The following is a 13829-nucleotide window of genomic DNA, read 5'->3' as shown; positions in this document are numbered from 1 at the left end:
CAATCATTGGGCAATTCAGTGTATTGTTTCCACTGAGTTAGCTAATTGATCATCTTTGCTGGAAGTGTAGTCATTTTTATTTTAAGACTTTCTTTTAGCCCCGGATACATTTTTTTTTCAGCCGCAAAATGAGGGTCCAATTCTGGAAGGTAACAAGGACCCCCCTCCACTCAACACCTTGCCAGACTGGGCCCCAACTGAGAGAGTACTTTCAGAAATCATTTAACTATTTCAGTGGCATGTCAGAGGGAAGTTCCATGGCCAGCACTTTAACATTTATTTAAAAATAGCATCTGCTTCTCATCTAAATGGCCTATTCAGCACTCATTCAGTCAAAGCTCACATTGCCATCAGCAAGAGTTTTGCCTAAGAAAGGAGAACAGGACTTAATGCTTATGTCCACAGGGCTGCATAAGCTCCCCTTCTTCACAAGAATGTACACAAAAAGCAAAGGCAGTTGAGTGGCAAATCACATAGAATATTCTAGTCTCAGTAAATTGACTATTCTATACTTAATATATGTGGGGAGGGATAGGTCAGTGGTTTGAGCATTGGCCTGCTAAACCCAGGCTTGTGAGTTCAATCCTTCAAGGAACCACTTAGAGATCTGGGGCAAAAATCAGTATTTGGTCCTGCTAGTAAAGGCAGGGAGCTGGACTCAATGACCTTTCAAGGTCTGTTCCCGTTCTTGGAGATATACCTATTATTATAACTGTGTTACAAATAGATTTATTTTCAATACAAACATTATGCTGACTTAAAATTAAAGCTTTGCACATATATTTTTGCAAGGGTTATCTTGATTAATCTGGTCCAATTTTCAAGATTAAATACATTCTGGTTTCATTTTGCCACAAATTCATTCACCTTTAGCCTCTTATGAGGCTCAGTCCTTCAAACTACTGAGTGTTCTGGTTCGGATCCAAAGCAGAGCACTTAACCACATGATCTACTTCTTATGAAACTACTGATGTGCTCAAATTTAAGCATGGATTTAAGTGCTTTGCTGGATTTGGGCCAACCTCTTCAGCACCATACAGTCATGGTTTAGAAAAATACATTAGATGGTGTGCATATTTTGCATCTACTTTAGTTGACCAATATTTGTTTTTTAAAAATGATGACTAATACCAAAAATAAATGGCTTCAGGAGAAACAGTGGTTAAAATATTTTATTTGGATAACATAGAACATACTGCTGTTTACTTGAAACTGCTGTAGACTAAAAGGCACACGCTTGTTAAAAATACTTCAGATTTACATAAGATGTACAAATGCATCAAGCAAATGCACAGTTTACCAAAAAGTACAATATGGCTTCACAGGGTTGAGTGAAGGCTGGGACAAGTCAACATATGTTTAAATTTCACTGGATGTTGTTAACACTTAGAGGATTGACTCGAACACAGGAAAATTAATGGAGGGTAACACACTGAGCATGTCACACAGATAGTATAGCACATCAAGTATACAACATATACCACTTATATGTGGATTCATAGGACTGTTAGGTCTGCAAATTCATCAGGCATTTGATTGCCCCAGGATAAACACTTGTGGGTTTTGATGATCTGCCAGTTTGAGAACAAATTCTTCATCAACAAAAGCTTGTTTCAAGAATCTGTTTATATATTTTAAGAGACACAGAAGGGGAAACAATACACTTTTAAAAACAATAAATTTTGGTAATAATCAAATTGTCATAAAAATCAAAGAGTAACTGACATTGTAACCATTTTCCAGGGGTGTGGGTAATTGTGCAGATGTAGAAAAAAACCAACACACTAAGCATGTGAAAATGCTCCAAGACAATCATTTAGTGCTAGCCCCACCCAAATTTAAGGCTCATTTGTCTGCAATTTTCCTTAGTTTTTTTCTTTTGTGTAAAATTACCTGAGCACAGATATGATCACAGATATTTTAAAACAAAATATTAATACATTGAACTAAACCTCCTAGAGAAATCTCAGGAGAGGAAAAAACTCCCAATCTTTTGGTAGGTCACTAATGCCAGGAGAAGAATAGGCTTAAGCTTTTTCTTTAAAAATGTACATAAAAATGTAATAAAAATTATTCAAACAGGACTGCTAAACAGTTTATTAAATTATTACAAAAAAATCAAGACTCAGAATTCCGGTGGTCACTCTAGTCAGCTTTTTGCTAATTCTGACTTCAACCTCAATGCAGATCACTGCTTGTTTCAAACATTAATAAACAGAAAACTGAAGACGAAGGACCCAGTTCCGCTGTGTCCTGCATTGTCACTTACATCTGTGAAAAGCGAGTATGCAATACAGCCATTCTGAGTAGATAGTATTTTACACTCCCTTGCACAGGCGCACACCCCAATTCAGAAAAGCACTTAAATACGTGTTTTAATCAGGATGGATTTAAACACATCCTTTAAATTAAGCATCTCCACAAGTGGTTTCCTGGATCGGGATCTAAATAAGTACACAAAGTGCAAGGCAATGGAGTACCAGACCCAACAGATGTACCAGCTCACCAGTGATGTCAGTAGCATAAATGCAAACAGGATTAGGCCATTCATTTCTTTAGGGTTTAAGAGAAAAAGCTTTTAAAAAGACACTGCATGAAGGACAGACACAAAAATGTTGGGCAAATAATAGACTGTGTGAAGACATTTCCCCCACACAAGACTTTGGAAACATACTCTGCCAATAACCAAGCACAGTTTGGTAACCGTATTGAATTGTATGAAAACCAAAATCACCCTCTCCTTGCTGCTATCCCTCAGATTCAGTTCCTCCTCCCCACATAAAGGTATCAGAACAGATACGGACTTCACTTCAACCAATTTGCAGTTGCATAGGAGCTCCAGTATCACATGGACCTCTTTCACATAAAATAAGAGATTAAAACATTATTGATATGACAATTATGATTGCTATACCATTGGGGAGGGAATGGTTTGTTTCAAAGGGCACTTATAATCAAGGGCAATCCTGTCTTATGGATACAGAAAGAACTATAAAACATAATGAACACAGGGTTGGAAGTAGATGTACTGAAAAAAAGGGTGTTTAACGTTACAGTAATTGAAGTCATACCCATAATTCTACAAACAGACAGCAAAGATAAAAAAACTCCAACCCCATAGCTATTTAAAAAAAATTCATTGATTTTTGCTTTTCTTTCTATTAAATAGATAAAATACTCATCCACTGAAAAATTATACTGATAAACAAAACATTGCATGTGGGGGGGGAGAAAAGTAAGATCAGGTACTGCATATCAACCTCAGACATCTTGTCCAAATAAAGAAAGCTTTGCGACATGAAAAGTAAATTAGACAGTAGTTCTAGCCTCAAAAGTTTATAATACTGAACTTAAAGCCAACAGGATTTGGCTAACTAATATGGTTAAATAATTGAATCCAAAAGGAACAGAGTGCCCTGTAAACACTGGAAGTTAACCAACACCTGCTGATAAGGGTATGTACCTTTCCAACAGAGGAGAAAACTATTACTGATGTCTGTAAGGTGAGGTGTAATTCAAAAGGCAACATTTCAGTTCTTTAATAAGGCTCAAAGAAACTTGGCGGTGTACGTCTTGACAGCCTGTACCGTTCTGATATTTTTTGAAAGCTCTGAAGTTTAAAAAAACCTAAATGTATACAAAATTTTCTGTAAGAAGATGTTCTTCTAAATCATTTTATAGGTGCTTAGCACCAGGAATGATCATTTGGTATTATTATACCGAAACACTACTCAGAGGTGTCCTTGCGCTGTTGAGCGGAAACACAATTAAGTTACCTTATGTTGCTCTGTTCCTCTGAAAAAAGTCAAGAATATACACTCTTTACGCTGTCTGTACTACATCATCATAAATATATATTATATATACACATAATATAGAATATGATATATAATATATATGTGTAACATATTTCATTTACCTTAAACTGGAATCATGTACTTTCATACCACACACTTATCAGGAAGCAGACGTATTCATTAGGTCACAGCTGGTGTAGCTTTTAATAGCAACCCATTCACTTCACAACAATTCAGCACTGCTCAGCATCAAATGGAACCTATGACAAGAATCCTCAGTCCTTCTTTTTCATCCCAATTAGCATGTATTGTCTTTAAATCTCTTTTCTGCAATTATCTCCAGACAGTATTTCAACTGGGCGTTCAATGTCGAGGTCTAATTTCCGTCAGCCTTTGAAGACAGTTTTGTGTTGTTGGCATCGAGAGAATAAATTGAACTGTCCTTTGTCCTATCCGGTAGCAGCCATATCCAATCAGTCCGAAAACTGTTGCCTTTATGACAAATCTGAGAACCTTACTCGAAGTTGACGGTGGAGGCACACTGAAATAAAGGTGATAAAGACAAAGTTATCATCCACATAGCTGGAAGAAAAAGATCCTTCCCTATCTTCATTAAACGCTGATCATTTCTGCCACAGTGTTTCTCATTACAACACACTTCCTTACTAGTACCAGGAGCCCTTGCATGGAATAGGTATATGAAAGAAGCATTGGCTGTCTTAAAGGTCATAGATTATATCCAACCTCTTATTCCAAATATAAGGGTAATGGCCCAGATCTGAAGTATTTAGGCTCTTAACTTCCACTGAAATCAGTAGAAGTCTAAATACTTTTGAAGATCTGGACCAATGACCTTTCCAGTCACACAGGGCACAACTTTTAATTCCTTAAGGAGCTTAACCTCTTTTACCATCAGAATCCCTAACAAGCACAAAGAATGCTGTCAGGAGTATTGTGGAGCAATTTAAATCTATACAGAATTGTTTTTAATGGGACTATTCATCTAACTACAAAGAACCAAAATCAAAGGTGATGTGTGAGGTGGCGTAAATTAAACATCAGTATGAAGATTTAAAGAGGGTCAGGACTTGTCAGTACTAGAAAAGTTTCACTGGTATAAATAAGTGTATTTACATTTAGTTACATTGGTGCAATCCTGTAATACAGACAAACTGTTTTAAATTGAATCTATATTACCATGATTTAAACTGGGTTAAATGTGTACATATATTAGATTTGCACAGGGTCATTACGTTGATTTTAAATTAATTTAGTTACAAAGATATAAAAGTTTCCTAATATAAACAAGATCTTGTATTATAACTCAGAGAGAGAGAGCGAGCATGGAGGGTGGAGGGGGAGGACGGGGGAATAGAGATACAACAACTACTTTAGCTCCCATCTTTTTACATCCTCTTAGTTGCTTTTCCCTCTTTTTCAGCCTCTAACTAATTTAAATCACCTTTGAATATAAACCCAAAGGGGGTTGCATTTAGCAGTAAGTTGAATATGGGATGATCCAAAAATCTGTAAATGGATACACAGGTTTGGATTCTGAATCCCATGAAAGGTTATTTCCAGAGCACTTTGCCCCTCATGAAGCATAAGGTATCTGCAGTACAGCAAGAGAACTTAAATCTGGGAAAAATACTCAGAGAATACATAGCCATAACCCCACAGACTGTGCTTCTCAAATATGCTGAGAAAGCTTAAAGCTCATCCTCCAGCCAAGTAGTCAGGGTTTGAGAATGGTTGTACTCTGAGGGTTATTACTTGCTTTATACTTAGGCTTGCGAGGATTTGATTTTTATCACTAAATGGCAGTAAACATCAATTTCATCATACGCACAAAGACTGACAAAACTATTTCCATTATTTGGTTATAATCAAACCTTATGGATAGGCAAAGTAAGAAAAATGCTGCTTAAATTAGAACTCAATCTGAAGACATTTACTTCGTATACTTTGACACATGACGTTGATAATTTGTGTTTCGACAGTTATAAAGCTTTCACTTTTTGAATCAATGCCCATTGTCATTAAATAATTGTCTGACCCATACCACAATTTCCCGCAATTGTGAAAGTGTAAACTGATAAAAATTGAAAAACGCTTAAAAATTATCTTTTATTTTTTTTTTTTTAATAATTTTTAGAACAAATTCTGCCACACCTATTTATACTATTAAAAAAAAACAGGAGAACTTAAGCAAACTTAGTGCCTTATGAAAGATGCTGGACTGACAACTCCCCCACAGTCAGCCTTGAGTAGCGTCAGTTCAGCCAAAATGTCTTAAGCCTGACTTAAAGGGATCCCTTGTGTAGGCATGAAGATAGGTAGGTCAGTTTCCACGCCATTCAGCCTTCAATCTCACTAATGAAAATGCAAAACAAATGTACCAATAATGTCAGTTACTATAACTCTGATCTGGATCTCTGTCCACTAGCAACTGGACTGAGACTACTAACCAGCCGTCAAAAGATATAGTCTAGTTGTTAGGGCACAAACCTAAGACTTGGAAGGCCTGAGTTCAATTCCCAGACTTCCTATGTGATCTTGGGCAAGCCTTTTTGTGCCTCAGTTCCCCTTCTGTAAAACGGGGATAAAAGGATTTCCCTCCCTCATTGGGGTATTGAGAGGATAAAAACATTACAGAATTTAAGGCACTCAGGTACTACAATAATGGGGCATAATAGATTCAAGGGGGGGGGGGGAATCAAATGGTGAATTCAGGAACCTGCTGATCTGGGCTGAATTCCGAAGGTACCATGAGTATGTCTACACTGCAAATCTGGAGGCGTGACTGCAGCACATGTAGACACACCCATGATAGCTTTGAAAAATTAAAGCTAGCTTGAGCGACAATAGCAGTGAAGCCAGGGCAGCATGGACAGCAGCTGCTCAAGATCCTGAGCAGGCGGGGCTAGCCTTTGTAGTCTCCTGTTCTGCCACAGTTTCATTGCTATTCTTAGTAAATGGATTATGAGAAACTGTGATTTTGCACTTCAAGAGGCAGTGCTGCCTGAATACAACCAAAGCCCAGAGGTCAACAGTGTCTCACTCTTTGTTTAAGCTATATTTGAAGCTTCTTGTTTCACATACTGCAGATTTCACCTCTGAGTCACGTACCCTACATTCATTTTAAAAGCACTAAACACAGATAAATACGTTTTCTTCTATGGCAAGACTGTTTTCTGATCAGATGCATCACTCCAGAAATCCAGCTATGTTCATTTTTTTCCATTTACAACTTCTCTCGTCTTTGTTGTAAGAACAATCTGCAAATATTATACACCGTTTCACTGCTGTAGCATTGTGACCCAGAGCCCCACAATGCCAACTGGCAGAGGGCACACCATACCATTATTCACATCAGGCCTGGCACACACATTGCCCCACCTCACTGTTGTCACAACCTGTATCTAAAAAGTGTCATGTAAGGTATCCTACCCAAACTGATCATATGCTGGTCATTAATAATACTGAGTGACATATGTACATGCAGAGTAAAAAGAATTATAGATATGTGCTGCAAATATGTTTGTAAAAGGTATTTGTCAAGCATGCATAAGCCCAGCCTGTCCAGACAAAGGAATGTTGTTTTGCCTGCTTGACTGTGTCTCCAATGTACATTGAGCCTGATAAGCCCAGAAACAACGAAAGTACATTTACACATGCAGTAAATGCAGCTGTCAAACTAGCAAGCCGGGCAGAAACGATCACTTCGCATTCACAAGAGGGATGGAGACTATACCCCTAGGAAGCCTTCCTGGCTCTTGAAACAGAGACAATGGACTTTAGGGATTATAAGTAGAAACAAAAAAAACATTTTGGCCACTAAAAGACAAGAGGCCAGAGCTCTAGAAATCTGAGAAAGGTGGATCCTAAAACCAAGGGGGCTGACGTCTCTGGGAATGGACTATAGGTGAGAGACCTGCTTAGACAAAGATTGTAACTTGCTGACATTAAGTTTTAGTCACTAGAAAGCATGTTTTGTTAGTAACCTTTCATCTCTCTTTCACTTTTACCTGAAGACACAAGGTAGATAGTATCTTTTATTAGACCTACTTCTGTTGGTGAGAGACACAAGCTTTAGAGCCATACAGAGCTTTTCTTCAGGTCTGTCCAATAAAAGATATTGCCTCACCCACTCGTCTCTTTAATACCCTGAGACCGACATGGCTACAACAACACAGCACACTCTTACTTGAAATCATTTATACCTAAGTTCTTTGTTAATAAACTTATTCATGTGTTATTACAAAACTTTCTCAGTGCTGCTGTGAAGTGTGGGTCTTCAGCTAACCTAACAGCTAATGTGGGCACCATCTCTTTGGAGGCAGTGAACTTAACAACAGCATCCAGCGAGAGGGACTGGACACTCCAGAGAGATGTTTCTAGCGAACTGGGGTTCACTGATTGTTACCTACAAGGCAATGTTTGGACTGACAGAGTCCTGAAGAGTTTGCTGGCCAGGCAGAAAATCTGGTGAAGTGGGGAGCGGATATACAGCTTAGCAGCAGCAAAGCTCCCTCTTGTTGAGGCAGACCAGGAACAGTGAGGCCCACAGTTCTGGGTGACCTGAGCAAGATGTCTTAAGCATTAAAAACAAAGGCTAGTGCAGATTGTAAAGCTGAGGAGCTACGAAATCAATATACAAAAAGGAGAGAAAGTTACCTCATGATTTCCTGGATGTTTAAGTCAGTGTTCCAGTTCTTTTCTATTCCAGGCACATGACCCATCCCAACTACTCCAACCACAACAGATGGGATACATTTTCTGGGTTCAGCTAAGAGAGAAGAGGGGAAAAAACAATATCAGTCTTCTCCAGTGAGAAAAACATTGCCAAACTGTAAGCAATCTTTAAAAAAAAAAGTAATCTCATATTTCAAGGCAACAATTTCAAACAATTTCCCCCAGTAAAAATGAACCAAAATTTTTCCAAAAAGTTAAAAAAAAATATGAAAATTTTTGAATGACAAAATTCTCTTTTGAACCCCCCCCCCCAACCAAAAAAACCAAAAAAACCTTATTTTGACTACCTCAAGTGCTACTCTAAGTCCTAGAAGCTCCAGCTGGGGCAGAATGCAGCTCCTCACTAGTACGGCCTCCCGTGAGCACACAGAATTGGGTGAAGTCTTTGCATTGCCTTCTTATTTGCTTCTGAAGGGCAAACCAATAAGCACTTGGTATTGGAAGCTCACATACTGTGTTAAGTCCCTCTCCATTGACCATCTTTGGAATTTGGGTAATCTAGGTCACCTGAGTCTAGTGGCCATCAGGGTACAATGCAAAATGCATTTGGGCCCTGAATCTGCAAAGGAAGCTCTGCAGAACTGGACCCCTCTGTCTACACAGTCAGTGGGGATCCTCAGAAGTACAGAGTTTGGCCCACCTGGTTCTCTTTGCATGACTGGGCAATTATCCTATTTTTAAAGCATCTAATGGTCATCTTTATTTTTGTTTTGGGAGTGGCATTTCCAATTTGTGTTTCAAGCACTTAGTATCCTTTGCTCAAACATAAATAAAAGGAGCCTCAAATCACCTTTTAATATGCACTCACTATTTAGCCGACCAAAGTTACAGGAGCAAATTTTGAGGTCCTATTTGATTATATGACCCTCAAAACATTGCATAAGGTTTTAGCTCCCCAACTTGAGTAAATGCTGCAGCAACACTTCAGAAACATAACTAGTGCTATTCTGGTTCTTTCTGACAGGTATGGTGGATCAGCATGATGGGGATAAATCAACATATAAATAAATACAATATAAAAAATAAATGCCTGATTCACTAAGCAATTCACACACAAGTGTTTTCTGACACCATAAATTGCTTGTGACGTGCACACGTGCACGCGCACACACACAGTTTGTGCACTAGACTTCTTCAGCTAACAATTCAATAAATGAAAAGCCTCAGATACAATCTCCTTGAAAATGCAGCTGTTTTTTTCTATCCCTTAGGTCTTTGCCTCATCTCTCCCCTGAACTGATGCCTGCATTTTTCAAACTTTAGCAGCCTCAATAGTATTTTCCTGTTTTGACCTAGTCATGATGGGAAGGAGGAATCCATTATTCAAAGCACTCTTGTAAAGCTAAGAATTTCATACTAATTAACAATATTCTCCCTTATTTTTTAAGCATTATAATTTATGAAGACATCTCGATTATTACACATGGTACATGTCTATATGCAAGATGGCAAAACTTTTCAGAATTCCCGAGAGGAAGGAAAATCATGGAGTACTACATTAAGAACATACTGCTTGATAAACACAAGTTATAAATCTGCTTTAAAGCAATTACTTTCTGAAGCACGAGGTAGTTCTATTCGCTTAGCTGCTTGCTTCAACATGTAGGTCAAGTAAATATCTCGCTCTGATACAATTGTTCGATGGAGATCAGGAAATTCTCCAATCATTTCAGCCATCATCTGCTCCAGTAAATCCTTCTGTTTACACTTCTCCACGTCATCTTTACTGAAAGAAAGAGACACAGTCCCAATGTCTGTATTATGCTCTCAAAGTCCAATATAGACACACTGACTTGTAAAATTATACAATTCCTGCACCTCCTGAGAAAGCAAAACTACCTCCCTATAGACTCATATTCTAAGCAGTGTGTCTGAACTCAGTGAAAGGGAAAGAAAGTGGCCAATCATGTAAAAGCTATTCAATAGCAGTCATTCATTACACCTTACTCATGGGAAGCTAAACAAATACAGTAACTCCTCACTTAACATGGTAGTTATGTTCTTGAAAAATGCGACTAAGCGAAACGATGTCAAGCAAATCCAATTTCCCCATAAGAATTAATGTAAATGAGGGGGTTAGGTTCCCAAGGAAATTTTTTTCACCAGAGAAGAGACTAATATACACACACATACATATATATACACGCACACACAGTATAAATTTTAAACGAACAATTTAATACTGGTACACAGTGATGATGATTGTGAAGCTTGGTTGAGGTGGGGGAGTCAGAGGGTGGGATATTTCCCAAGCTCTTAAGGGTTAACTCTCACACTCTACAAGGCAGCAGGAATGGAGGGAGGGGAGACAGCATTTCAGACAGAGACAGAGACCATCTGTGAGAGAGAGGAAGAGAGAGAGAGATGCACATTTCCCCTTTAAGTATGCTGACCCTACTCTTAAGTACATTGCCTTGTTAATTAGATCAGATTGCTGAGACTGCAGCTACTGACAGCAAGCTCCCTCCATCCCGAGACCTGTTGTGTGTCCCTCCTGCTCTATGGAAGATGGGGTAAGCGGGGTGCAGGACCAGGGGAGAGGGACACACCCTGACAGCCCTCCTCTTTCTTCACCTCTCCTCCTGCACAGCAAGCAGGAGTCTTGGGGAGCAGCTCCAAGGCAGAGGGCAGGAGCAGCACATGGCAGTAGGGGGAGGGACAGCTGAACTGCTGGCAATTGATAGCCTGCTGGGCAGCTGCAGCACAAGGAACTTAGGGGAGCGGGGAGTTGATAGGGGGCTGACAGTCCACCCCGGTTCCAAGCCCCCACCAGCTAGCTGCAATGGGTTGCTCTTCCTGCAAGCAAAGGACAAAGCAGGCAGCTGCCAAACGACATTAGAAGGGAGCATTGCACAACTTTAAACGACCATGTTCCCTATTGATCAGCAACCTAACAACAAAACAACATTAACCAGGACAATTTTAAGTGAGGGGTTACTGTACATAAATTGGCATCACACCTGAGACAATGTATCAAGGCTCTGAGGGAAGGAGCTACCATCATGGCCCAGTTAAGGAGCATTATTGACACTGCTCCTCCTGGGGCCTGTCAAGCAGCCCTGAAGCAGCAAGATCGGTCACCACAACACAGAGCATTTGAGAGCGTGCACAGGGAGAGGAATAGAAGGGCACCTCCAAATGGGTCCCATCAAAGCAATGAATCGGAGGAAACAGGTAGAATTCCGTATGTCCCCATTATACATCTGCTGGGAGCACAAGTAAATTGCAAGGGCATCTAGGAATGCACTCCTGAGCCATGCAAATTAATGCTGCTTTTGCAGAGTTATTTGGTCCCAATTCAGGTGGAGCCAAATTTGACCCTACCTGTTTTTTTGGAGGGGGGGAAATCATAACAATAGGAATGGGAACCACTGCATTATTGTAACACTTCCTGGAAAGCTAACAAAGACCCTTTATCAAGGAGGATATTAATGAACAGAACAATCAGACATTTAAAGGTCACGGACCATATTCTCTCCTGTGCCAAGACCTCCCTGCATAGAGAGCTGGTCATCATATCTCAGTTCTCAAACTGAAATATGACAGCAGGCTCAGGTCTCTAAGGGACCATAAAACAGCCGCGAATTGGCACAGTGCAGCTCCACTTTGTCCCTGTCACAATCCCTCCTTCTACCAAAGGGTGCAAGGGAGGCTGGACGGGAATAAGAAGTTGCTGATCATTCTTCCTTTTGGCTGTTTTTGGGCTCAGATTGCTGAGGACTTTCAGCTCCCACTGAAGTGAATCTGAGGATGCTCAGCAACATGTAGGAGCGGGTACTTATAATCTACCTTTCAAATAAAGGTAAAAAACACTTATTCATACCTGATTGGGTCAGATAAGAAGCAGAGGCCCCAAGCAAGCTTGACTTTTTGCCAGAAAGAAAGTGCAGCGATGGCTCTCTTAAACGTAACAGGGATGGGTCTGTCCCCAAGATGAAATTTACAGAAAGGTACTCTACCAGCCTGCAAGAGAAGGTACACATTAACTGTTACTAGGTTGATAGGACACCATTACTAGTTACACTAACCTAAGTGTTCTGAAGAACACTAAGAAAACAAGGGAAAATATTGTCACACTTAAACATCAGGCAAATGGAGGTTACTTACAGGTGAGTGGAAGTTCTCTGAGATGTGTGGTCCCTATTTGTATTCCACACATGGGTATGCATGCATGCCACATGCCAGAATTTCTGACAAGCAGTGGCCATTGGCCCACACATGCACGAAAGATCTCCTCATGCTCTCGACCAAGAGCACAAGAGGCAATGCAGGCTGATGCCCCTCCTGTTCCTCTTCTTACCTCAAATCCAGCAGGATCCAAAGCAGAGGGAATAGTAGATGGGTAGCGAGATACAGATCGGGACCACATAGCTCAAAGAACAGCCAGTTACAGGTATGTAACCTCTATTGCTTCTCGAGTGTTAGTCCCATGTATTCCGACAAGCAATGCTCGGACATGAGCAGGGTGTGAGGAAGATGCTTGCAGTACTGCAGTTCCCATTGCTGCATCTGCAGCAGAGGCCTGAACTAGCACACAATGTACAGAGAATGTATGAAAGGAACTCCAGGTGGCTGGTCTGCGTATATCTAGTATTGGAATGTCCTGCATGGATGCTGTAGAGGTGGCTTGTGCCCTGACTCCATCAGGAGGAGGTATGTGTGCTAACCTGTAGCACTTGATGATGCACCCAGAAACCCACTTAGAGATTCTCGGAGAGGATATTGCTCAGCCTCGCCATCTTTCTCCCATAGCGAGAAAAAGTCTTGGTGATTTTCTGATAGGCTTGGTCCTTTGCAGGTAGAACACCAGGGCATATCTGATGTCAAGGGAATGAAATCTTCTCTCCTCTGGCTCCTATACACCAGCTCCAAAGCCTGACTGCTTCTAGGCAAAGGAGAAGAGATCCTGCTCTGTCCTATTTGTTTATGTAAAGGACCACAGTGATATTGTCTGACGTCACTTGGATATGGAGTGAATGCATAAGCAGGAGAAAGGGTCTGCAAGCCAGGTGGACTGCTCTCACTTTTAATACATTGATGTGTAGTCTGGCCTCCCGTGGAGTCCAGGTACGTTGTGCAGTGAAGTTGTTCAGCTGAACGTCCCAACTCAGAAGGGAAGTGCCTGTTATGTTGGTGGCTCTAGGGGTAGGTATGGTATTCTGCATCTCCCTGGGGAAACTCTGAGACTGTAGCCAAGAATCCCTCTTCATGACTATACCAGCAGCCAGGCCTCTGGATTCTGCATCTGCTTAATCTACTGCACCCTGGAGAGCTGTT

General features: G+C 40.4%; 1 protein-coding gene across 6 annotated transcripts in view; it reads right to left on the bottom strand.

Annotated features, from left to right (window-relative positions):
• Positions 1-1154: 1154 nt before the first annotated feature.
• Positions 1155-13829, bottom strand: part of TRABD (TraB domain containing) — a 51392-nt gene continuing 38717 nt past the window's right edge. For all 6 annotated transcript variants that reach the window (XM_075065202.1, XM_075065218.1, XM_032769378.2 and 3 more), the window contains 4 exons: positions 12376-12515; positions 10106-10278; positions 8475-8586; positions 1155-4338 (listed from right to left, as the gene is read on the bottom strand). In XM_075065202.1, coding sequence (XP_074921303.1) covers positions 4161-4338; positions 8475-8586; positions 10106-10278; positions 12376-12515 — 603 coding nt within the window. In that variant the 3' untranslated portion in view covers positions 1155-4160. The remainder of the gene's footprint in view (positions 4339-8474; positions 8587-10105; positions 10279-12375; positions 12516-13829) is intronic.

The sequence above is a fragment of the Chelonoidis abingdonii genome, chromosome 1 (assembly GCF_003597395.2).
Source record: "Chelonoidis abingdonii isolate Lonesome George chromosome 1, CheloAbing_2.0, whole genome shotgun sequence".
Taxonomy (NCBI): Eukaryota; Metazoa; Chordata; order Testudines; family Testudinidae; genus Chelonoidis; species Chelonoidis abingdonii.
The sequence above is the reverse complement of the archived record's forward strand: the minus strand, read 5'-3'. Positions and strand labels throughout refer to the sequence as shown.